The following is a 27,827-nucleotide window of genomic DNA, read 5'->3' as shown; positions in this document are numbered from 1 at the left end:
TTTTGCTTATCTACTTTCTAATTTTACTATAATAAACTACAATAAATTTATTGGGTGATATAATTATGGTTTTAAAAAACACAGAATTTCTTTCAAAAATAAAAATGTCCTCACTGTAAATAAATATTTCAGATTTTTTACAAAAGGAGAAATTATGGAACAAACTAAATTTAAAAGTATTCTTTTAAAGTTGCTATTTTGTTGCTTTGCAAATAGCCCATTTTTTCAACCTCCTGCCTCACATGTCATTCAAAAAGGATTATTCAGACTGGCACTAACACAATTCTAAGTTGTTTTCTTTTCCAAATCGGAAAACTATCTGAAGTCTCTGATCACATGTAGAGAATTATACTGTTATTTTTTTAAATTCAATATAAGATGAATTCTTCATATATGCTTTCTTAAAATGAAGCATTGTCTAGAAAAGTGAAAAATTATCAACAGTCATAGTAGTCAGCTGAAGTCTATTTTTCCTCTCTAAAAAATAAGTGACAGTGTGACTCTGTATCATTCTTTCTCTCTGTGCCTCCATGGCAGCAAATGATTTTTATCACATATATTTTATAGCAAGGCAACAGTTTCCATGGAAACCACAGGGCAAACATATCCATTACTGCTGCCAAGGACTTTAGAAGCACACCTAAACTGGGGTTACCACTTACTTTCTCTTACTGATATTTTTAAATTGAGCATCAGTTAGCTACTCTGATTCTAGTTTTGTTGCAGTATCTCTATGAACAAAATCAAGAGATGAGTAACAAATCAAGAAAATTCTGTGTCCCCTAGAAACAAAATGAGTCTCTAGAAACCAGGAAGGGGGGGGAGGGGGGAAGAGCCAGAAAGTTATCAAGCCAGTACGCATACCAGTCAATGTCATCTCATATAAGAGAGCAAATCAGAATAGAAATCAGTGAATCACTTAAATACCAAAGAAAAAAATTCCCTTCCACTACCCCAGTAGAGAATAAAAATTTATCTAGGCCAGGATGCTGACGAATCACGGGGAAAAAAGACAATCAATCAATCATAACAACTGACAAAGTACTCTCTCACCTCTCTCAGCATATTGTTCTCTTTTTCCTTCTGCTCCAAAAGGCTTTCTAGGTGGTGGACGTGCATCTCAGCCTCTGCCAGCCGTCTTGTTCTCTCATGGTCTTCCTCAGTTGCCTTAGCAGAAAGTCCTTTGCTCTGCAACATCTCCAGAAGCTTCTTGATGGATTCATCCCGAGCATTTAGGGTTTGCTTCTGAGTCTCAATACGCAGCTCCATTTCCTCCAGAGTCTTTCGAAGAAGGAACAGCTCTTTGGCCTGCCTTTCGTGCTCACCGTGGAGCCTCTGGAAGTTCTCCTCCGTCAGCTCTGCCACACAGGGTTCACCAGTCCTGCTGCTACTATCTTGCTGAAACAGCTGGTTGAGGTCCCTCTGAATCCGTAATTCATCCTGGAGAGCCTGGATTGTCATCTGCATGTGCTAGAACCAAGACAAAAAAGAAATCAGCTTTCCTCCTCAAGCAACAAAAACAGAGCAAACGAAGCGGAGTCAGAGAGTAGCGACCAGGGCTCTGAGAACCCTGACTTTACCCAACTAGGATTCACGTCATTCTGTTTTACATCATCTTAAAAAATGACTGAGATAATCTGTAAAACGTTAGTAATTAAACTTGTGTTTATTCCCGACAGGAAACAAGTATGGCAACTCCTCACTTTGCATAAGCCGTGACAAAATAAAACACTGTTCAAAAGAATAGAAGGTAGAACTGAAGGAGGGAAGGAGAAAGGAAAGCCCGGGGAAATCTTCAGGAATATAAACACAATATATAAAAAATTTCACCAAAAACTACAGCAGATCTCAAGATACAAAATGACTTTTAAGTATTTTACAATTAAATTTACACATTAAATAATAAATACTAGTATTTAATAAGCAGTTTCTACATGCTGGATTGTGCCTAGCACTTTTTATGTGTTAATTCATTTACTCCTCACTAGACATACACTATTTTTTTTTATTGATGATAACACTAGGCTTACAGAGATTTATGTGACTCGCCCAAGATCACACAATAAGTGATAGAGCTTAGATTCAAAACAGCAATTCTCCCAGTCCACTAAAACCAGTACTATCCAAAGATAATAACTTGAAGTTTAAAAAAAAACCCTGAAACTATGTGAACTTTTTACACAGGGAAGATAACAATATCGGCGAGTAATTAAAAGAGGCTGTTAATGCAGAAAAATGTTTGCGAGGGCACATCTTTAGCCTGTACCCTAATGAAAGGGAATTTAATCTCCATGAGTAAATTCCAACACATTACACAAAGAATCTAAAAGATGTTACATCAAGAATCTCATGTTTAGAAATGAAGGAGCAACAATAAAAGGTCACTCTTTGCATTTAAGGCATCGAGGCCGGCAGTTCCACCGTCAAAAGAGTACTAACCCACATCCGAAGATGGGAGTTTGGGTTCCAGCTCTCCCACTAGCTAGCAACAAACTGCCATCAGATTCCTCATATTTAAAATGAGGATATAAATATCTGTACCATATCTTCACAGAGTTAACAAAGAAATCTTTTTGGTATATATTTTAAAATACATCTTGTTTCAAAAATTTGGCAGACTGCAAAAGAGCATTATAGTAATTATCTCAAGGAAATGATTTGCCAAGTGTACAAAGATGTGCATACAAAGACCCTCACTGTTGGAATAGTGACAAAATTGGAATATTAATAAATCTCCCATGGTAAGCATCTAAATGTTTTCTAATAAAAAAATTTTTTACCTAAAAATAAGAGAAAAAGACTTCCGAGATGCCTGCTTGAGTGTAAAACACTGTTCAATTTGCTACCACTTTCGTTAAAAGGAAGGGAACAATAAATATTTCCTATTTATTATAAATAAAAATATTCATAAGAAATAAAAATATTTCTGGAAAGTTATACAACAAATAATTAATGGTTATTTTTGTAAAAAAAAATTAACTGGAATGGCTGAGAGACAACTTATAAGATGACGACTATGTATTCTATTCCTCTTGAAATTTTTTTAACTAAGGAATGACACTGAAATTTTTTAAAAACAGTATTATTGAGATATAATTTATATTCCATAAATTTCACCTGTTTAAAGTGTACAATTCAGTGGTTTTCAGCACATTAAAAGTTGTACATCGATCCCTACTAGCTAATTCTAGAAATTTCCATCACCCGGAAGAGACTGTAATTGGCAGTCACTTCCCATCTCTCCTCCTTCTAACCCTCCTCTTTAATTTGAACTAAATGGACAGACTACCTACTCAAAAATTAAATTTTAAATAAAATGTACACCAATATTTTTCAGCCTTTTAAGGAATGAAATTCTGAAACATGCTACAACATGGATGAGCACTGAGGATAAATGAAAAAAGCCACTCACAAAAGACAAATATTACGATTCCACTTATATGAGATATCTACAACAGTGAAATGTACAGAGACAGAAAGGAGAACAGTGGTTGGGAGTTATTGTTTAATTGGTATACAGATTCAGTTTTACAGGATGAAAAGAGTTCTGAAGATGGATGGTGGTGATGGGTGTACAACCACATAAATGGACTTGATGCCATTGACCTGTATGCTTGAAAGATGGTTAAGACAGTAAATTGAAGATGGTAAATACACGATGTATTTTACAACAACAAAAAAAGGGAAAAAATGGCTGCTACAGAATTCCAATGTATGGATATTAAATTATTTATAACTACTTATAAATATTTATGTTGGTTCTCATTTTTCACTATTGTAACAGGTACTTCATATGCATTATCTCTGCACACATATCCAAATTTTTTCTAGGGATAAATTCTCATAGGTGGACCTGCTGGATTGGAGTGTATGCAGTTATAATTCCGATACGTATTACAAATTATCTCTAAAGGGGTGTGCACAGATTTAAACTTGCACCAATGTCTGGGAATGGCCATTTCTCCATACCTTTAATAACTTTGGGCATTTTCTTTCTTTTTTTCTTTCTTTCATTCTGGCCTTTCTTGATTACATGTGAGGCTGAATATCTATTCACATACCCAGTGGCACTTCGTATTCCTTCCTTTGTGACTCAGCTGTTCTTTGCCCATTTTCCTAATTCATTTTAAGAGCTTTCTGTATCAGGAAAAGAACCTTTTGCCTGCTATGTATGTTACAAACATATTTCCAAGTCTCTCATTTTTCTTTCAACATTGTTTATGGTGGTTTTTAAATAGAAAAAAAAATTTAATGTGAAGATATCAACTTTTTCTTTATAGTTTCTGGCTTGGGTATTATGCTTAGAGCAAACAGTGAACTTTAAATTCTGATAGTCTTCAAACTCTTGAAAAGCATTGCTTTTTCTTACCAAGAACAAATTTACAATACAATTGTCAGGTATTTTAATTCATGAATATGATTTTTTAAATGCATTTAATTGTCAGCATCACATTTTAAAAATTCTTAGCAGTTGCTGGAGTTCAAAATCCTTAATAAAAAGATATGTCAAAATGCTAATACTCTAAAGCCTTTAATCAACCCCTGGAAGTCAAAACAATTCAGATAAATCCTGAAATGAATTTATCCCAAAAGGAAATATTGTAAGTTAAACTTGCTCTTTTTTGTGGCGCCTCAAAGGCCGTCGGCTGCTTCAGGATTTAGCTGAACACCTCTTTCCCAGCCATTGGCTGCCAGAAACTCACTGAAGTGGACGATGAATGCAAAGGTCATAACGTTTAACGAGAAACGTATGGTCACAGAAGTTGCTGCTGACGCTCTGGATGAAGAATGGAAGGATTATGTGGTTCAAATCAGTGGTGGGAACGACAAAAAGGTTTCCCCATGAAGCAGGGTGTCTTGACCCATGGCTGTGTCATCTGCTCCTGAGTAAGGGGCATTCCTGTTATAGACCAAGGAGGACTGGAGAAAGAAAGTACAAGTTTGTTTGGGGTTGCATTGTGGATGCCAACCGGAGTGTTCTCAACTTGGTCATTGTGAAAAAAGGGGAAAAAGATATTCCTGGTCTCACTGATACAACTGTGCCTCGTCACCTGGGGCCCAAAAGAGCTGGCAGAATCCGTAAACTTTTCAATCTTTCTGAAGAAGATGATGCCCGCCAGTATGTTGTGAGAAAGTCCTAAACAAGGAAGGTGAGAAACCGAGGACCAAAGCACCCAAGATTCAGCGTCCTATTACTCCACGCATTCTGCAATACAAACATCAGCGTATTGCTCTGAAGAAACAGTGTCCTACGAAAAATAAGGAAGAGGCCACAGAATACTGGTATATTCCATTTGATAAGGAAATACCAATTGACCCACTCACCTACTGAGGAGCAGTAGGTATTTTTCCACTTTTTCACTATTATAATGAATACACGTACATCCATATCCTCATGTAGATGTGTAAAAGTTTCTCTCAAGGAGACAAAGGAATGGAACTACTAGGTAGTACAGTGTGTTTTAACTCATACCAGTCATTTAAACTTAACCTTTTTCAATTTATTATACCGTGTTTCCCCGAAAATAAGACCTAGCCGAACAATCAGCTCTAATGCATCTTTTGGAGCAAAAATTAATATAAGACTCGGTCTTATATTATATAAGACCTGGTATATTATATTATATTATATTATGTATAAGACCCAGTCTTATTATATATTATGTTATTTATATATTGTTTTATTATGCTGTATTATATTATATTATAGACCTGGTTTTATATTACAGTAAAATAAGACCGGCTCTTATATTAATTTTTGCTCCAAAAGACACATTAGAGCTGATTATCCGGCAATGTCTGATTTTCATGGAAACACGACAGAATGAGGTATGTAAAACAGATGATAAAAGGGTTCAGATGTCTAGCCTGGAATTTTCATATCTGTAGAACTATTAATCATATAACATTTTCCATTAATCATATAACCACTTTCCTAGGAGGAAACTTTTAATGGAAATGGATTGAGCTGCTATCAAAAAAAAAAAAAGTCAAATGATTGTGCATTCAATTCCATCCCTAAGGAATAAAGGCAGAGTATTTTCAAACAAACTTGTTAATTATGAAGGTGCTTTAGCAGAACCCTAACTTCATTCTGAGGCATAAGAATTTTTTTAAATAGAAAAAATTCTACCCATAGAATCTTCTCTCTCTAAAAGAAGGAATGAGAGAAGAAACAGGAAAGATTGGGAAGAATTCTAATTTCTTTCCTCCTCTCACCCCACATCCTAAAATGACATCTTTCCCTGAGAATCCCCACAAAAAACAACTGCTTTAATCTTAATGCCAAAATTTTGATCTCCAAGATTCCTATAAAATTATCTTACAGATAAGAACCCTGAAGATGTGAAAACAACAATAAACCAATATCTTCAACAGTTTCCCTGCTGTCCCTTTAATATTCATTAAAAAAAGAAAGAAAGAAAAAAAGAAAAAGTAAGTTTTATTTTTTTATCAGATATTTGAAGAATAATAGTCATACAGGGATACCTGATTCAGTTCCTACGTTTAAAATATTTTTAAACTAAATATATGAACTAAATAGGTCAACTAGGATAGATGCTGCTATAATTCTTTTTTGACGGTTTTTACAGCAAATTCTTTGATCTCCATGCTATAGGGAAAACTGGCATTTAAATACAGCTACTTATTTAACCAAACGTTGAGTAACAGAGGAAAAAATACTAAAGTATACTCCCTCACTGATGAAAGAAACATTTTTAGCAGTTGTTCTGTGTCAGGCATGATGCCCCTTGCTAGAGATACAATGGGAGGAAGCTGTAATCAACATAGTCTGGCCACATAAAGGTAGGTAAGATAAGTAACAGTAGATAAGACAGTTATCAATCAAAATGCGCGCACGCACACACACACACACACACACACACACACACAAAATTATAATTGCAAACAGGTACATAAGCTCCAAATTCAAGGTAGTAAGATAAACATAACAAAAACACCCGAACCACGTTGGGAGGTTCAGAGAAAGATTACCTAAGAAAGACAGTTGGGGGCTGAATGAGATTTGAATAATGAGTAACTTCTATTAACTATTAAAGACACATTTCTGTGAAGAGAGGACAACTTATGTGAAGACCCTGGAGAAGGAGGGGGCATGGCACAGTTGAGGAATTAAGGAGACTGAAGTACAAAGAACTTTAAGCAAGTGTGGCTAGGGTTCTAAGGGACTTTAAGGGCAGCAGGAAGCCACTATAAAGTTCTGAGCCGAGTGTCATCACCATTACTAATATTTATCAAGTGCTTGCCACGTGCCGAGCACATATTACCTCACTTAATTCTTACAACAATCACATGGGGTAAGAATTATTATAACCATTTTACAGACAAGAAAACTAAGGAAGGACAGAGTCAGCGACTTTCCCAAGACCACATAACTAGTGAGTGGTAGAGCCGGGATTCAAACACACATGTGCATTTTTAAAAACTAAATGTGGCTACACATTAGGGGGAAAGAAAAAGACTGGAGAAAACTGGAACACTGTAGCAATAATCTAAGCTAACAATGACGATGACCACACTACGGTATGACAGTGGCAATGGGGGTGGGAAAAGGGATGGCTCAGAGAAATACTTACCGTAAGAGAAGAAAAAAAAATCAACAAGATTTGACTGGCAGGGTGAGAAATGGGGGAGGGAACCAAGGAAGATTCCGAAGTTTCTGATTTAAATTCCCTGAACAAGTGGTGATGCCATAAATAAAAATGAGGGGGAAATAAGGAAAAATCAGAATTGAAAAGAACTCATGAGTTGAATTTAAAGTAACTTTGAGATGTTGAGAAAAGGTTTCAAGTGAGAAACTGGAATTGTGGGTGTGAAGCGTGGAGGAAAGATATGAGCTAAAGATATAAATGTGGAGGTTTTGATACACAGATATCGTTGAAGCCGCAAGAGTGAATGAGCCTCCCTAGGAAAAGAAAATAGAGTAGGAGGAGGCAGTCGTAGATCCTCCATGAAATGGTGGGAACAGTATGAGAGGCTGGCAAAGGAGACAAGAGCAGTCAGGGAAATGGGTGGAAATCAGGAAAACACGGTGTCACAGAAACTAAAAAAAGGTTAAGGGTGAACAAGACCAATAAAGATTTGCCTCTGGGTTCAATTCCTTGTTCCATCAGAGTGACTTCAGTGAAGTTACATAAACACTGTGAGTCTTAATGTATGAATCTATACTATGAGCACCCTGAAACTTAACCTGCAGGGTTATTATAATAATTAGAATAAAGTAGGGGGGGCACCTATCACATTGTAAATTATAAATAAATAATAGTTATTATGGTTGTTGTTGTTTGTAAAATCGAGAGGTGTGATTAGTGATATCAAACCAGGTTCTGTGAAGCCTAGGGGTTCTGAAGAACATTTTCTGGGAATGCCTGGCAGGGCACTACTGGGGGATCTGAGCTCCCATTTCTGTCTCAATCACATCACTTCTGTCTTCTCTCTACTTTTATTTCTTAAATAATTTTTGTTTATATATCAGAGTAATATTTGTTTGAAAAAAGGGGTCTGTAGCTTTAAAAATTTTTTCAAACACCACTGCCTGAACCATCTCAATCGTCCCTTCAATTCGTTGGGATTATAGGTTATAACTTCACCAAAGTAAAAAATGTGAGAAATAAAACAAAACAACCTATCTGATAACATAATCCCTAACAGAAACCTTATAATTTATGAAAATTCCTCAATTAAAATAATGGTCATGAATCAATTAGCTCTCTTTATCCACTGAAAAATAACTCTTCTTCAAAAAGTAGAAGAGAAAATTAGAAGGCAGAGAGGAAACACAAGGTCCACACCACACCGTCCACAAATGTTTAAAATACACACTGGCACAAATAATTGGAACCGTTGTGTGATAAGCCACCACGTTACCCATTTGTTACCCAATTTGTTCAATAAATGAATGTCCTTATCAACACACTGTATTTCCTTATTTGCCAGTACAAAGACAAATAAACCAATCAACCCCTCAGAAGTTATTTCCTTTCACGCAAATCTTCCAAATCCATTTTTCATGTTCTTCATTAAATGAACTGCTAAATGAAGACAACTATTGATCACCATCAGCTTCACACACTACGTCATAAGAATCCCAAGAGCCATTCAACAGCACACTATTTTAAAATACATAAAAGGACAAATACGATTAAGGCCTTTAAAAAATTCAACCTGTCTTTGCTGATTTGCTGATTGATCTGCCATTGAAAATTCTTTCTACTAGCAAATGCTATGCTTTAAGAGAACTAACTTAATATTACTTAAGAGCATAAATTCCAAAGTTGCAGTTAAAAAGGATAGTCCACAGTACGTATCTGATTATGTCCTAAATGAAAAAGATAGTCAGTGTCTGGGACACAAAATCTGCAAGGTTCTGTAAAACCTTTGTCCCATTTTAAGACAAAGTATTAGGACATCAGTGCCACAGAGTTTCAAGCTAAGTGTCCCTGTGAGTTTTTAGATGCACCAGAGGAGCAAACGCTCAACAGGCTGAACTGAAGATAATCACCACAGAGAGGACCAGACACAATGATGACAGAAGTAGTAATTAATTATAAATAACCAATAGCATACGAAAAGCATTTTACAATAAAGTTTTAAACGTACTAATTTCAATGAGAAAAAGCTGGTGAGATTTTTTTTTTGATGCTCAGTTAGCATTTTCCTTCACACAGGCATATCAAAATGAAAACTACAAGTAATGTGAGCATATTGACCAAACTTTACTTTTCATGAAAAAGAAAGCTCTATATGATTTTAATGTAGTTTACTTCTTTTCTTCACTGTTGACACAGTTGCAATCTTAAGCGAACAAACAAAAACTTGCTGATTATAAGGCTATGCTGCTTCAATGGCAGTAACGACGCTACCCTGGTACAATTAACCCTTTCTCCTCAAACACAAAGATAACAGGATGTAGCTATAGAGATGAAACTGCAGGAGTAACAGGAGCTCAGTTATCTTCCTTTCAGGTTTTGAGTACAGAAACTGATTGGGGCACAAAGCTAGCAATCATAACAAAATATTTAGGAGGGCGAAAAGTCTGAAACGAAGAAAAGCTAATGGTATGTTAAATAACTGAGTTAATAAAACCTAGAACAGTATTTCCTTCCTCACTCAAGCAATTTTAAATCCTTAGCTTCTTTTATTATAGCTGTCCTATAAAAAAAAAACACATAGATATATGTATATATTAGTAAGGGAACACTGTGCACTAAGAGAAAAATACTCTAATACCTCAGCTTTATAATATTTAAAACTCACTGTGTTAGTAATTTTAAACTCAGAATTCTGTTTTCGTTAATAAAATAAATCTGATAGTTTGTGGTATAACATTCAGATACACTGGAGAAAGGGCCTCAGCAGTGATGGAAGACTGTCACAGAGAGACTGACTAAATATACAAACACATTAAGATAATGGCAGCTAAGTTTCTTAAGGAGAAAGGGAATTACAAATGTGGAAAATTTTAAAAAAGAACTACACTGAATCCTGTGGTGTTGGATTGAAAACGAAAGTAGTGTGAATGCATGGTTTTTAATATATAAAACTAAATATTATAAATATAGATATAAATTGTGTATAGATACGAGGACAATTAAGTTCACGAACTCATCCTAGAAAAAGTGCTACATACCTCATTGCTGAATATCACTATGGTCACCTTCGAAGTACTCCCCTTGGGAAGCTGTGCACTGCTGCCAGCGCCTAGTCCACCCTTCAAAGCAATTTTGGAACTCTTTTACTGGAATGGCCATCAGAGCTGGCATTGTATTACCCTTGATGTCATGAATGTCATCAAAATGTCTTCCTTTCAATATTTCATTTATCTTCAGGTAAAGAAAGAAGTCATTGGGAGCCAGATCAGGTGAGTAGGGCGGGTGTTCCAATACAGTTATTTGTTTACTGGCTAAAAACTCCCTCACAGACAGTGCTGTGTGAGCTGGTGCATTGTTGTGATACAAGAGCCATGAATTGCTAGCGGAAAGTTGAGGTCATTTAACTTTTTCACGCAGCCTTTTCAGCACTTCCAAATAATAAACTTGGTTAACTGTGTGTCCAGTTAGTACAAATTTATAATGAGTAATCCCTCTGATATCAAAAAAGATTAGCAACATCGATGAAAACAAGTTCGCGAACTTAATTGTCAGACCTCGTATATATGTATTTTTATGAATATGCTCATGAGCACACACACAGATATTCCCTAGCTCTGTCTATTGAGAGAGACTGGGGGTAGCAACATTTCAATAGCAGTAAGAATAACTGAAGCTCAGATCTTCGCTTCTAAATATTTTCCACTGAAAGGAACCAAGGCTCCTTAAAGGAATGGCTGATTCCCGGCTGAAGCATGGAAAGTACAAGGTGAGTTTGGATTCTCTTATTATGTCAGAAAGTACTCAAAAAATAACAGGAACATGTCAAACAGACATAGGAACAAGGTTTAATAGGCTCCAACTGTCTAATTCTGTGATAAACTGAGCATCAAAATTAATAAGAATGGTTGCATACAATCTACTGAAAATATAGGAACCTGTAAGTTCATATAGTTTGATGAAGAATGTGATATTTATATAGTCTCAAAGTATCTCCTCATAAAATACTTATTAATTACAAAGGGAAAGAGTAACTGCACAGTAGAAAAGCCTTGATGTTAATCAAGTGACCAAAGAGATATAATGAAACAAATCAAAATCACATTCCACCTGACAAGATGAAATGATGAGAATAAAGCATTACTTCTGTAATATTTTCTCCAAAAATATACACCTTGAATATATCATGATGAAGCATGAGACACACCCAAACTGAACTGAAGTATACTTTATAATATTACTGATCTGTAATCTTTAGAAGTGTCAAGGTCATGAAAGTCAAAGAAAGACTGAGGAACTGTCCTAGATTGGAAAAGACATGTAACCTGTGATTCTGAACTGAACAATTTTCTATAAAGATCACTATCAGGACTACTGATAAAATTTCAGTGGGGGCTGAGTATTAGATAGCGGTAGTGTAATAATGTTTATTTTCTGAATTTGATGGCTATGTTGTGGTCATGTAGGAGAAGGTCCTTGTTTGTGGACCTTTTCTCTAAACTTGAGATTGTTTGCATTTTTTTAATTACTCAGAAAACATACAAATTACACAGCAGTAACTTTGACAAAAAAAAGTGTATGACTTAAATGAAGAAAACTATAAAACTTTGATGAACAACGTATTAATAATAAGGTTCTAATCAATGGAGAAATAAGCCATACATCAAATATTTCCAAAATAATTTGTAGGTTTGAGTTACAAAAAAATGTTTCCAAACTTCATTTGTAATTTATTCAGTAAATCAAAAAATATTTATTGAATGATTACATGTTAGGTGCTAGAGACACAGCAGTAAACAAGATAAACAAAATACCCTCATAGAACTGAAATTTCAATGAAAGACACAGGTAACAAAGTGTCAAGCATGTTATTTAGCGATTGTGATTAATGCTACTGAAGAAAAAGGGTAACATGGCAGATTAGAAGTAGACTTTCCTACATTAGATAAGGTGGTTAAGGAAGATTAAGAAAGTAACATTTAAGCTGTGACCTAAAGCAGCTAGCACATAAGAAACAGTGGGATAATATCTGGCAGTACATAAGAAGAGTTGAGGTTCAGTCTTTTGGGAAGGATCCCGCTGAGCCCGCCGTTGTAATAAAGCTCCCTGACAGAAAAAAGAAAAAAAAAAAAAAAAAGCGTTGAGAATGGCAGAAAATGTGTATATTTGAAGGAAATGTTTTTTCACTGTCCAACCAGCCATTAATACAAATTATAAACCTGTTATAATTAAATCAATGTAATGCTGGAAAAAGAATATAAACAAACATCAATGGAACACATCTTATAATAAGTACTTAAAGAAAAAGTAAGTGCCATATAAAACATTTTCCAGGATATACCACGTTAGGTCACAAAACAAGTCTCAATAAATTTAAGAAGACTGAAATCATATCAAGCATCTTCTCCAACCACAATAGTATGAAACAAGAAATCGATTACAAAAAAAACCTGAAAAACACACAAACACATGGAGGATAAATAACATGCCACTAAACAATGAATGGGTTAACAATGAGAAAGGAAAAAATCAAAAGATACCTTGAGACAAATAAAAATAAAAACACTATGACCCAAAATCTACGGGGCACAGCAAAAGCAGTCCGAAGAGAGAAATTCACAACAATACAGACCTACCTCAAGAAACAAGAAATCCTCAAATCAACAATCTAACCTTAAATTTAAAGAAACTACAAAAAGAACAGTGAAGCCCAAAATGAGTAGAAGGAAAGAAATAATTAAGATCAGAGCAGATATTAAATGAAATAGAGTCTGAAAACAAACAACACAAAAGGTCAATAAAACCAAGAGCTACTTCTTTGAAACAAAAATTGGTAACTTTAACCAGACTCATCAAGAAAAAGAGAGGGGGGCAGCTGGTTAGCTCAGTTGGTTAGAGTGCAATGCTCTTAACACCAAGTTTACAAGTTCAATCCCCACATGGGCCACTGTGAGCTGCTCCCTCCACAACTAGATTGAAACAATTACTTGATTTGGAGCTGATGGTTCCTGGAAAAACACACTTAAAATAAATAAAAGTTTAAAAGAAAAAGAAAAAAAGAAAAAGAGAGAACCCAAATAATAAAATCAGAAATGAAGGAGAAGTGACAACTGACAACACAGAAACACAAAGGATTATAAGAAAATACCAAGAACAATTATATGCCGACAAATTGGACAATCTGGAAGAAATGGATAAATTTCTAGAAGCATACAATCTCTCAAGATTGTATCAAGAAGCAACAGAAAATCTGAACACACAGATTACTACTATCAAAAAACTCCCAACAAACAGAAGTCCTGCAGTTAAGCCGGATGGCTTAACAGGTGAATTTTACCAAACATTCAAAGAAGAATTAACACCTATCCTTCTCAAACTATTTTTAAAAAGTCAACAGGAGGGAGGGCTCCCAGCTCATTTTACAAGGCCAGCATTACCCTGATTCTAACACCAGACAAGACATTACAAAAAAGACAAACAAAACAAAAATTGTAGGCCAATATCCCCAATGAACATAGATGTAAAAATCCTCAACAAAAATTAGCATACTGAATTCAGCAATACATTAAAAAGATCATACAACATGATTAAGTGGGATTTATTCCTGGGATGCAAGGTTGGTTCAGTTAATTGATCTGCAAATCAATTAACATGATAGACCACATAAACAAAATGCAGGCTAAAAATCATAAGATCAAAGCAATAGATGCAGAAAACGCATTTGACAAAATGCAACATCCATTTATCACAAAAACTCAGCAAAGTGGGAACACAGTGAGCATACCTCAATACACTAAAGGCCATACATGACAAACCCACAACTAACATCATACTCAACCGTGAAAAACTGAAAGTGTTCTCCTTAAGATCAGGAACAAGGTAAGGATGTCCACTTTCACCACTTATCCACAACATTGTATTGGAAGTTCTAGCCACAGCAGACAAAAAAATAAAAGGCATCCAAATTATAAAGGAAAATATAAAACTGCCATTTTTTGCAGATGACATGATACTGTATATTGAGGGAACCCTTAAGCTTCCACCAAGAAACTACCAGAACTAATAAATTAATTCAGTAAAGTAGCAGGATACTATTCAGAAATTAATATTCAGAAATTGGTCACATTTTTATACACCAATAACAAACTAGCAGAGAAATTAAAACAATCCCACTTACAATTGCATCAAAAAAATAAAATAAAATACCTAGGAATAAATTTAACCAAGGAGATAAAAGACCTGTACTTGGAAAATTCTAAGACACTGAAGAAAGAAACTGAAGAAGATACAAATAAATGGAAGCATATAGCGTGCTAATGGATAGGAAGAATTGTAGTTAAAATGTCTATACTACCCAAAGCAATCTATAAATTTAGTGCAATCCCTATCAAAATACCAATGACGTTTTTCACAGAACTAGAACAAATAATTCTAAAACTTATATGGAACCACAAAAGACCCCAAATAGCCACAGCAATCTTGAGAAAAAAGAACAAAACTGGAAGTATCATATTACCTGATATCAAACTATACTACAAGGTTATAGTTTTCAAAACAGCATGGTACTGGCATAAAAGTGGATACATAGATCAACGGAACAGAACAGAAAACCCAGAAATAAACCTATGCCTACATGGTTAACTAATCTATGACAAAGGAGGCAAGAATATACAATGGCGTAAAGACAGTCTGTTCAATAAATGGTGTTAAGAAAACTAGACGGAAACACATACAAAAAAAATGAAACTAGACCACCTTCATACACCATCTATAAAAATAAAATCAAAATGGATTAAAGACTTAAATGTAAGACCCGAAACAATAAAACCCCTAGAAGAAAACATAGGCAGTAAACTCTCTGACATTGATTGCTCTTAGTAATACTTTTCTTGATATATCTCCTCAGGCAAGGGAAACAATAGAAAAAATAAACAAATGGGACTACATCAAACTAAAAAAGTTTTACACGGCAAAGGAAACCATCAACAAACAAAAAGACAGCCTCTGACTGGGAGATATTCACCAATGATATATCCAATGAGGGGCTAACATCCAAAATGTATGAAGAGCTCATAGAACTTAACACCAAAAACACAAACACTCCAATCAAAAAACGGGCAGAGGACTTGAAAAGACATTTCTCTAAAGAGGACATACAGATGGCCAACAGACATATGAAAGGATGGTCACCGTCACTAATCATCAGAGAAATGCAAATGAAAACAACGATGAGGTATCACCTCACACCTGTCAGAATAGCTATCATCAATAAATTAACAAACAAGTGTTGGTGCGGATGTGGAGAAAAGGGAACCCTCATGCACTGTTGGGATTGCAAATTGGTGCAGCCACTAAGGAAAACAGGATGGAGGTTCCTCAAAAAATTAAAAACAGAACTATCTTATGACCTAGAAATTGCACTCCTGAGTAATTACCTAAAGAAATCCAAAACACTAATTCAAAACGATATATGCATCCATATGTTTAATGTAACATTATTCACAATAGCCAATATATGGAAGCAATCTATGTGCTCACCAATAGACGACTGGATAAAGAAGATGTGGTACATATGAGTATATGCAATGGAATATTACTCAGCCATAAAAAAGAATGAAATCTTACATTTGCAACAACATGGATGGACCTAGAGAGTATTACGCTAAGTGAAATAAGTCAGAGAAAGACAAATACCACATGATTTCACTTTTACATAAAAATCTAAAGAACAAAATCAATGAATAAACAAAACAGAAATGGATTTATAGTTACAGAGAACAAACTGATGGTTGCCAGATGGGAGTGGAGTTGGGGGGCTGGGTGAATATGGCAAAGGAAGACATACAGATTGGTAGTTAAAAAATAGTCACAGGGATGTCAAGTACAGCATAGAGAATATAGTCAATAGTACTGTAATAACTATGTGTGGTGCCAGGTGGGTACTAGACTTACTAGGGGGAATCACTTTGTAAATTATAAAAATGTCTAACACTATGCTGTACACCTGAAACTAATGTAAAATCATACTGAATGTCAACTGTAATTGAAAAATTAAAAAAAGAAAAAGGAAAAGGAAATGCCATAAACCAAAACGAGATGGACAGGTCATGCATCACAGTGTTAAGAAAGCTTTCCAGGGGTGGCTGGATGGCCCAGTTGGTTACAGCGTGAGCTCTGAACAACAGAGTTGCCAGTTCAATTCCCACATGGGCCAGTGGGCTGCGCCCTCCACAACTAGACTGAAGATAATGAGCTGCCACTGAGTTGCGGGGGGAAGGGAGCCGGCCAGATGGCTCAGCTGGTTAGAGCAGGAGCTCTCAACCACAAGGTTGCCGGTTCACTTCCCGCATGGGATGGTGGGCTGCGCTCCCTGCAACTAAAGATTGAAAACGGCGACTGGACTTGGAGCTGAACTGTGCCCTCCACAACTACATTGAAGGACAATGCCTTGGAGCTGATGGGCCCTGGAGAAACTCACTGTTCCCCAATATTCCCCAATAAAATTTAAAAAAAGCTTTCCAATTATTAGAAAAACATCAAAATAAGTATGTTCTCATACAAAATTACAAAATAAATTCCAGGAAGATCAAGGAAGAACAAGAATAAAATTCAAATTAAAAAATAAAAAGAAGAAAACATACACATATTTAATGATATGCAGATACAGAACAGCTTTCTACACAAAAAAGAAATGTAAGAAATTTCAAAGAAAAGTGTAGTACATTTTATTACAGTTAGAAATGTAGAACTGTGTACATCAAAAAAAACAAAAACTGAGCAAATGACAAATGCTGAAAATTACTTACAACAAATATGACAGAAGAAACTTTATCCTCGCTATATAAAGAGCCCATAGAAGTTAATGAAATATTAAGACCTTCCTATTTCCTCCCAAAAATAACAAATAAGTATACACAATTCACAGATAAGGTACAAATGGCAAATAAACACATGAAAATGCAAACAAAAAATGCAAATTAAAACAAGATAATACTTTTTTAACCTATAAAAAGGCAAAAGATTTTTTTCAGGCAAAAGATTTTTGAATATTATATTAACAGGTAAGGTGAAACAGACATTCTTACTACCCACTGCTGGTGATCACCTAAAATGGTCCAATCTTCCTGGAAAACAATGTGTCAATAGGTACATTCATCTCTTTTATTTTATAAGCACAATTGTGTCATCCTTAGGAAACAGAGGCTATCTTTTAGTAATAATGCTTTTTTCTACAAACCTAATAAAGATAGTAATTTGTAGAGTCATTTTTGTAACATTTTCTCATTAAATAAACATATGTTAAGCATTTTAAAAATACATAAATTCATATAGAAAAAACTCTCCTATAATTCCTTTGATCCTCCTTGATCAATTGATTCAAATTTTTAGCTACCTATCATAGGAAAATAATCAGAAATGTGAAAATGTATTAACAAAGATGGCCATAATAGTATGACATATGACAAAAAATTTTAAACTCCTAATGTCTAACAAAAGAATGGCTAAAAGTATGACAATTTTATGTAATTGTTTAACATAGTATTTCTGAAAATATTTACTAACAGGGAAAATGTTCATGTCATATATAATTTTAAAAAGTAATTCTTCCGAAGAGTGTGTGTGTGTACACACACATACAAATAGACACTAGGTATAATCCCAGTTGGGTATGTCTATGACAAATGGAATTACAGATTCTTTTCTACATACATTTATGTATTCTTAATGTTTTACCATATGTATTTATTACTTTTTAACGAGTAAAATGTTATCAAAATGATTATAAATTACTATATTATCCACCCTGTGTTTGGAGAGAGAAGCAACGCTGCTAAAATATAATGTCTGCTTCCTGAAGACGACACAATTATACTTTATGAAAGAGACGGAATACATATTCTTAAAGAATACACAGATCAGTATTCTTAGCAGTACTAGTCTGATAATATGCCCTTCCATGTACTCCAGAGTCAGTCTGTTAGGAGCAAAGTTAGTCTCCAGTCAAGAAACTTTGATTACAATCAAACTAAATGTTTACTACAGTTAGTACATAAAAACTAAGAAATTGGCTGACCCTTCAAATATACACTAATGAGGGACATTTAAAAGCTGTTTACCAATAGTCTTCCTTGATATTTAGCACATATGTAAAATCTGCCTGCTATGCAAATCCCTTCCCCACCCAGTGTCATCAAACTTCTAATCAAGTTCAAAGTTCACTTAAGTGCAAATAACCTGAAACCAATACATAAAAGCTTCATTAGGCAATGTAAATGTAATCTCTCGTCTCAAGAGAAACTCATTTCAGCAATACACATCGAGTTTACAGACAGTAACAAAGACATTGTAAAATCATCTTATGTTCTAACAGCACTAGTAAGAGTTTATGCCTATCATTCAGAAAATCTGAAGTCACTGTTTGACATTTGGAACAAATCTATAATAGGATATCTCAAATCAAAATGTCAAGCTGACATAACCAACTATAGCAATTACTCTAAAAAACTGGCTAAATGGAACAGAGTGAAAGTGGCATGCTCCAAATGACACACATACAGTCTGTTTTGCTATAAAGCGTATTCTTACATGCTGAATTAGCTAACATATGATCATGGTAAAGAGAGAACTAGCACTCCATTAAAGTTGTGTTAGTTCGTAGCAATTTTTCCCCGAGCAAAGGAACAACAAAGGGCAGAAGCAGAATAACAGCCTTCAGCAGAAAAGGAAAACACCCTGCTGCATAAACAGGAATCCTTTCAGCTCTACTTTAGGAAAACTACAAGCGAGCCCCTGCAGCCAGGGATTCTGCGGGAGCACACCATCCACTCCTAAGCATTCAGGGCTCTCTGTTCAAGGCAGGCTGCACTCCGGCATGCATTCAGAGATGCACTTCCGCTTGCGCTCAGAGGTCCAAATCCATCTGCACTGTTTCAGCCCTGCAAACAAGCATTCTACTCAACTATTTTTGTGAGTTTTCAGTATCTGCTAGAGCAGCCACCAGCCACAATGACTTGCCATCCTGGGGCTGTCCAGGCTACCTCCTGAGGTACCATTTATTGTTTCTGTTAACTGCTCTGGTTACAAAGTTGCATGTTTCGATTAGTCATCACCAAACTCTAACTTTGCTACAGTGAAATTTTATAGACCCCAATGGTCTCCATGGGACAGAAGAACACGCACATTTGAAACCGTGACTTTTAAAGCTGACTCGTTATGAGCTATAAAATCAATTTAGAGGTTGACAAACATTTTTTTCAGTAAAACACAGTAAAATTTAAAATATCTCCCATAGAGAGAAATATTTCTCCCAAATATTCCCATTTCTCCCAAATGTTTTACTGTAAAACGTATGTTTTGATTAATTAGGCATATATAGTGTAATATATATTTCTACAAAGCGTTATGATTTTAAAAAACTGCTTAGTTTATACCAAATTAAAATGTATATTGCCAAAATAATCCAAAATATTAGATGTCACTAAATGGCTTAAAAAGAAATATCACTGTTAACTACTAACTGTTATTAAAAGTTTTCATAAAAATAACCACAGTTTTTGAAGTCAAAGGGATACTAAGAAAGTGAATCTTTATTCATATAGTATTCTCAAAGGACCAGTCAACTGGGGGGGGAAAAAAACATCAAAAACGAAATTCCTTGCCAAATTAAAAAAAAAAAAAAAAAAAAACTAAACTGATTTACTACTACTTTCAAACAAATCACCCATTTAAAATTACTTCATACAACACAGATATATTTTTGTTAAAATTTGAGTGTAACTTTCAGTTTATTTTAAATCAAGAATATCAAACTTCAAATACATAAGGTTGAAAATACATTTTCTATGGCAAAAAAAACACCCCATCTTTTCAACTACATATTGAAAACTGGAAGATAAAACACAGAATTCAGAAAAGTACAAGTTGATAATCAGATAGATGCTTCAAGCTGGCAATTTCCCAAGTATCAAATTCATACAACAAATCGAAATTTATGACTTAAATGTTCTAAACACAACCATAACAAGAATGCTCCCCACTGGTCAGTATTTTATTAGATTTCAAGACCTCACTCCTTCATTTGATTGATAAACTTAAGTTTAAAGTGATTCCAAGTCAGTATTTTAAACTGCTAAGACTTTTTAAAACCCACTAAAATACTTCTTTGTTTTTCCCATTCCTAATACTTATCTTGCGATGCTGCCTTAAAGATTAGAATCAATAAATGTGAAGCCTTCAGCATGTAAATACTCAAAAATAAGTTATAATCATATTTGCAGTAAACATGTTTTAATGGCTCTTCATAAACTTTAAAAAAATAATTTTATGTTAAAACACACATAACATAAAATTAACCATTTTACTTTAAAGTATAGTTGGCATACAATATTATATTAGTTTCAGGTGTACAACATAGTGATTGGACATTTATATAACTTAAGTGTTCAAAACACGAAGTCTAGTAACCATCTGACACCTTGCTAAGTTATCACTCTATTATTGACTATATTTTCCTTCACCTTTTTCACCTATTTCTTCACTCCCCTCCTCTCTGTTAGTAACTATCAGTTTGTTCTTTGTGTCTACCATGTTTCCCCGAAAATAAGACCCAGCTGGACAATCAGCTCTAACATGTCTTTTGGAGAAAAATTAATATAAGACCCGGTCTTATTTTACTATAAGTAAAATAGTTATAGTAAAATAGTATTTTACTACTAAAAAAGTATTTTACTGTAAGTAAAATACTTACAAATTTTAAAATACTTATAAATTTTACTTATAATAAAATACAGTAAAGTAAGACTGGGTATAATATAAATATAATATAATATAGTATAATATAATATAATATATAATATATTGTGTATTATAATGTAATATATAATGTAATATAATATAATACCTGGGTATGATATCATATGATATGATATAATATAACATAATATAAATACTGGGTCTTATATTAATTTTTGCTCCAAAAGACACATTAGAGCTGATTGTCTGGCTAGGTCTTATTTTCGGGGAAACACGGTATGAGTCTGTTTTTGTTCTCTTTTTGTTTGTTCATTTGGTTACTTTTTTAAATTCCACATATAAATGAAATCAGGCAGTATTTGTCTTTCTCCGTCCAACTTATTTCACTTAGAACAATACCCTGTTGGCCCATCCATGTTGTTACAAATGTCAAGATTTTATTCTTTTTTATTGCTGAGTGACATTCCATTGTATATATGTACCACATCTTCTTTATCCATTCATCTACCAATGGACATTTCGGTTGTTTCCATGTCTTGACCCCCATGAATAATGCTGCAATGAACAGCCAAGATATGAAGGCAACCTGGATGTGTGTGCCTGAATGGGTAAATGGATAAAGAAAAGGTGGCACATATGTACAATGGAATATTACTCGGCCATAAAAAAGAATAAAATCTTGCCACCTGCAACACATAGATGGACCTAGAGGGTACTGTGTTGTGTGTAGTAAATCAGACAATGAAAGACAAACGTATATTTTCACTGTATGTGTAATCTAAAGAACAAAACAAACAAAACAAAACAAAACAAAAACAAACTCATAGATACAGAGAACATTTTGATGGTTGCCACATGGGATGGAGGTGAGTGGGATGAGTGAAAAAGGGGAAGAGATTAAGAAGTACAAATTGGTTGTTGTTACATAGTAGTCATGTGGATGTAGGGTATACCATAAGGAATGTCGTCAATAATACGTCAGTAATACATACATAAGTATGTATGGTGTCATATGGGTACTAGATCTATCAAGGTGATAGACTGGAGAGGGGTTGGGAGCAGGGTGAAAAAGGTGAAGGGATTAAGAATACAAAATTGGTAGTTATAAAATAGTCATGGGGATGTAAAGTAAAAGTAAAACACAGGGAATATAATCAATAATATGATAATAATACGCATAATGCTAGGTGGGTACTAGTCAGGGGGATTACTTTGTAAATTACATAAATGTCTAATCACTATGCTGTACACACCTAAAATTAATATAAAATAATATTGAATGTCAACTGTAATTGAAAATTTTTTAAAAAGGGGTAAAGAAATGGGGAACAAGAAGTTCAAAGTTCCAGGTACAAAACAAATAAGTCTTGGGGATATAATACACAGCATGTAGAATATAGTCAATAATATTGTGATAGCATGGTATGGTGTCAGATGGTGATCACTTCGTCAGCATACACAATAAAATCAGTAATATGGTAATCACTATGTATAGTGCCAGGTGGGTACTGTTGAATAACTATGATATACACCTGAAACTAATACAATTTGTATGTTAGCTATATTTTAATAAAAATCTTAAAAAAATAGGAGGCCGGCTCGGTGGCTCAGGCGGTTGGAGCTCCAAGCTCCTAACTCCGTAGGCTGCCGGTTCGATTCCCACACGGGCCAGTGGGCTCTCAACCACAATCGTTGCTGGTTCAACTCCTCGACTCCCTCAAGGGATGGTGGGCTCCTCCCCCCACAACTAAGATTGAACACAGCACCTTGAGCTGAGCTGCTGCTGAGCTCCAAGATGGATCAGTTGGTTGGAGCGCGTACTCTCAACCACAATGTTGCCAGTTCAACTCCCGCAAGGGATGGTGGGCTGTGCCCCCTACAACTAACAACATGCAACTGGGGCCGGCCCGGTGGCTCAGGCGGTTGGCGCTCCATGCTCCTAACTCCGAAAGCTGCCGGTTCAATTCCCACATGGGCCAGTGGGCTCTCAACCACAAGGTTGCCAGTTCAACTCTTCGAGTCCTGCAAGGGATGGTGGGCAGTGCCCCCAGCAACTAAGATTGAACACAGAACCTTGAGCTGAGCTGCCGCTGAGCTCCCAGATGGCTCAGTTGGTTGGAGCGCATCCTATCAACCACAAGGTTGCCAGTTCGACTCCCACACAGGATGTAGGGCTGCACCCCCTGCAACTAGCAATGGCAACTGGACCTGGAGCTGAGTTGCGTCCTCCACAGCTAAGAGTGAAAGGACAACTTGAAGCTGAACAGCACCCTCCACAACTAAGACTGACTTGGAAAAAAGTCCTGGAAGTGCACACTGTTCCCCAATAAAGTCCTGTTCCCCTTCCCCAATTTAAAAAAAAAAAAAAATCTTAAAAAATAAAGTCAATGTAAAAATAAAATGCTGAAATGGTACATATATCTTTATGGATAAATGTTTTCAGATTTTTTTGGGTAGATATCCAGAAGAGGGATTGCTAGGTAACGTGGAAGTTTTATTCCTACTTTGTTGAGGAACCACCATACTGTTTTCCATAGTTCCTGTAACAATTTACATTCAGCCAACAGTGCATGAGGTTTCCTTTTTCCCCATAACCTCTCCAACACTTATTACATGTCCTGTTGATGACAGCCATTCTAACAGGTGTGAAGTAGTACCTCATTGTGGTTTTGATTTGCATTTCCCTAATAGCTAGTGAAGTTGAACATTTTTTTTATATGTCTTTTGGCCATTTGTATGTTTTCTTAGGAGAAATGTCTGTTCACATCCTCTATCCAGTTCTTATTAGATTGTTTTTTGTTGAGTTGTAGGAGTTCTTTAAATATTTTGGATACTAGTCCCTTTTCGGAAGTGTTGTTTGCAAATATCTTCTCCTGTTTGGTTGGTTGCCTCTTTGTTTGGTTGATGGTTTCTTTTGCGGTGCAGAAACTTTTTAGTTTGATATAGTCCCATTCATTTGTTTTTGCTTTTACTTCCCCTGCCTTTGAGGTCAAGTTCATAAAATCCTCTCTAAGACCAAGATCCATAAGTGTAGTGCCTATGTTTTCTGCTATACAGTTATTGTTTCAGGTCTTATATTTAGGTCTTTGATCCATTTTAATTTTGGTATATGGCGTCAAATAGCAGTCTAGTTTCATTCTTTTGCACGTGGCTTTCCAATTTTCCCAACACCATGTATTGAAAAGGATTCCTTTTCTCCATTGCATGTTTTTGGCTCCTTTGTTGAAAATTAGTTGCTGATATATATGTTTATTTCTGGGTTCTCAATTCTGTTCTATTGGTCTGTGTGTTTTTCTGCCAATACCATAGTGTTATGATTATTGTCACTTTGTAGCATAATTTGAAGTCAGGGAGTAATACCTCAGGCCTTATTGTTTTTTGTTTTCTTCCCCCTTAGGATTGCTTTGGCTATTAGGGATATTTTGTGATTCCATACAAATCTGATTAATTTCTTTTAAAAATGCCATTGGGATTTTGATGAGGATTGCATTAAATCTTTGTATTGCTTTAGGCAATATGGCCATTTTAACTACAGTGATTCTTCCAATCCATGAGCATGGAATATCTTACTGTTTCTTTGTGTCTTCTTCAATTTCTTTTAATAATGAATGTCTTGTAGTTTTCAATGTATAAGGTCCTTCACAACCTTTGTTAAGTTTATTCCCAGGTATTTTATTCTTTTTGTTGCAATTGCAAAGGAATTGTTTTTACATTTCTTTTTCCAAAGTTTAATTGTTAGTATACACGTATAGGAACACAATAAATTTTTGTACACTGATTTTGTATCCTGCAGCTTCACTGTATTTGTTTATTGTTTCTAATAGCTTTTGCTGGAGTCTTTAGGGTTTTCTATATAAAGTATCAAGTCATCTGCAAAAAGTGACAATTTTATTTCTTCAATCCCAATTTACATGCCTTTTCTTTCTCTTGACTGATTGCTCTGGCTAGGATTTCCAATACTATGTTGAATAACAGTGAAGATCTTGTTCCTGATTTTAGAGGGAAAGATTTTAGTTTTTCACCATTAAGTATGATATTAGCTGAGGGTGACTTGTATAGGCCTTTATTATATTGAGGTACTTTCCTTCTATACCCATTTTATTACAATTTTAACCATAAATGGATGCTGTACCTTGTCCAATGCTTTTCCTGCACCTATTGATGTGATCATATGGTTTTTATCTTTTATTTTATGTGGTTTATCACACTGATCAATTTGCATATGTTGAACCTACCTTGTGCCCCTGGAATGAACCCCATTTGACCATGATGTATAATCTTTTTAATGTATTGTTGCATTTGATTTGCTAGTATTTTGTTTAGGGTGTCTGAATCTGTATCCATCAGAGATACTGGTTTATAGTTTTCTTTTTTTGTTTTATCCTTACTGGGTTTTGGTGTCAGGGTTATGTTGGCCTCATAAAATGAGTTAGGGAGTATTGCCTCTTCTTCAATTTTTTGGAAGAGTTTGAGGAGGACAAGTGTTAGATCCTCTTTGAATGTTTGTAGAATTCGCTAGTGAAGCAATCTGGTCCTAGACTTTTGCTTTTTGGGAGGTTTCTGCTGATTGTTTCAATTTCCTTACTGTTGCTCGGTCTATTTAGGTTTTCCAGTTCTTTGTGATTGAGTCTAGGAAGGTTATATATTTTTAAAAAATTGTTGATTTCTTCTGGATTATTGAATTTGGTGGTATATAGTCTTCCATAGTATTCTTGTGTGATCCTTTGTATTTCTGAGGTATCAGTTGAACTTCTCCTCTTTCATTTCTGATCTTGTTTGTGTCTTTACTCTTTTTACCTTAATGAGTCTAGCCAGAGGGTGGTCAATTTTATTACTCTTTTCAAAGAACCAGCTCTTTGTTGCATTAATTTTTTTCCGTATTTGTCCTCCATTTCATTTAACTTTGCTCTAATTTTTATTATTTCCTTCCTTCTGCTGACTTTGGGTTTCATTTGTTATTTTTCTAGTTCTTTAAGATATAATGTTAGGTTGTTTATTTGGGATTGTTCTTGTTTCCTGAGATAGGGCTGTAATGATGTAAACTTCCCTCTTATTATCGCTTTTGCTGTATCCCAAGTTTTGGTATGTTGTATTTGCATTCTAATTTATTAGTTTCTATGTAAATTGATCTCTCCTTTTATTTCTTCTTTGACCACTCGTTCTTTAGTAACATGTTGTTTAATCTCCACGTTTGTGGTGTTTCCCATTTTCATTTTTGCAGTTGATCTCCGATTTCAAAGCACTGTGGTCAGAGAATACGCTTGGTATGAATTCAATCTTCTTAAACTTGGTTAAGCTAGCTGTATGTCTTAACATATGGTCTATCCCTGAGAATTTTCCATGTGCACTAGAGAAGAATGTATAATCTGGTTTTCTGGGATGAAAGGCTCTGTAAATGTTGATTATGTCCATTTGGTCTAATGTGTCATTTAAGGACTAAATTTCCTTATTGTTTTTCTATTTGGATGATATATACCTAGCTGTCAAAAGGGTATTTAGGTCCTAACTATAATTGTGGGTTTTTTTTTTTTCCCAAGTCAAGTTGCTGTCCCTTCAATCCCAGTTGTGGAGGGTGCCGTTCAGCTTCAAGTTGTTGTCCTTCCAGTCTTAGTTGTGGAGGGTGCAGCTCAGCTCCAGGTCCAGTTGCCATTGCTAGTTGCAGGGGGCGCACCCCACTATCCCTTGCGGGAGTCGAACCGGCAACCTTGTTGTTGAGAGGATGTGCTCCAACCAACTGAGCCATCCGGGAGGCAGCTCAGCTCAAGGTGCCGTGTTCAATCTTAGCTGCAGGGGGCGCTGCCCACCATCCCTTGTGGGACTCGAGGAGTTGAACTGGCAACCTTGTGGTTGAGAGCCCACTGGCTCATGTGGGAATCGAACCGGCAGCCTTCAGAGTTAGGAGCATGGAGCTCCAACTGCCTGAGCCACCGGGCCGGCCCTATAATTGTGTTTTTATCAGTTTTTCCCTTTAGGTCTGTTAGCAGTTGCCTTACGTATTTTGGAGCTCCTTGTTTGAGAGCACATATATTAATAAGTGTTAGGTCCTCTTGAGGTATTGTCACCTTTATCATTATGAAATGTCCATCTTTGTCTCTTGTTACCTTTTTTACCTTGAAATCTATTTTGTCAGGATGGCTACACCTGGTTTTCTGTGCCATTTGCTTGGAGTACTGTTTTCCACCCTTCCACTTTGAGACTATATTTGTCCTTGCAACTAAGATGTGTCTCTTGAAGGCAACATATGCTTGGGTTTTGTTTTTTGATCCAATCTGCTACTCTGTGTCTTTTGATTAGTGAGTTCGGTCCATGATATATTAGGATTTCCTACAGCCATTTTATATTTTGTTTTCTGGTAGTTTGGTGTTTCCATTGTTTCTATGCCTTTGTGTTTCTGTTATTTTACTTTGGTGGTATTCAATTATCTTTTTCCTGTTTCCTCTTTTTTTATGTTATGTGTCTCAGTTC

At 35.3% G+C, this 27,827-nt stretch overlaps 1 protein-coding gene across 16 annotated transcripts in view; it reads right to left on the bottom strand.

Moving 5' to 3' along the window:
* Positions 1 to 27,827, bottom strand: part of ERC1 (ELKS/RAB6-interacting/CAST family member 1) — a 484,493-nt gene that overhangs the window by 371,348 nt on the left and 85,318 nt on the right. For all 16 annotated transcript variants that reach the window (XM_033116427.1, XM_033116435.1, XM_033116434.1 and 13 more), the window contains exon 3: positions 1,054 to 1,470. In XM_033116427.1, coding sequence (XP_032972318.1) covers positions 1,054 to 1,470 — 417 coding nt within the window. The remainder of the gene's footprint in view (positions 1 to 1,053; positions 1,471 to 27,827) is intronic.

The sequence above is a fragment of the Rhinolophus ferrumequinum genome, chromosome 10, assembly GCF_004115265.2.
Source record: "Rhinolophus ferrumequinum isolate MPI-CBG mRhiFer1 chromosome 10, mRhiFer1_v1.p, whole genome shotgun sequence".
In the NCBI taxonomy this organism is placed as follows: Eukaryota; Metazoa; Chordata; class Mammalia; order Chiroptera; family Rhinolophidae; genus Rhinolophus; species Rhinolophus ferrumequinum.
This window is presented reverse-complemented; position numbering and strand designations above follow the sequence as displayed.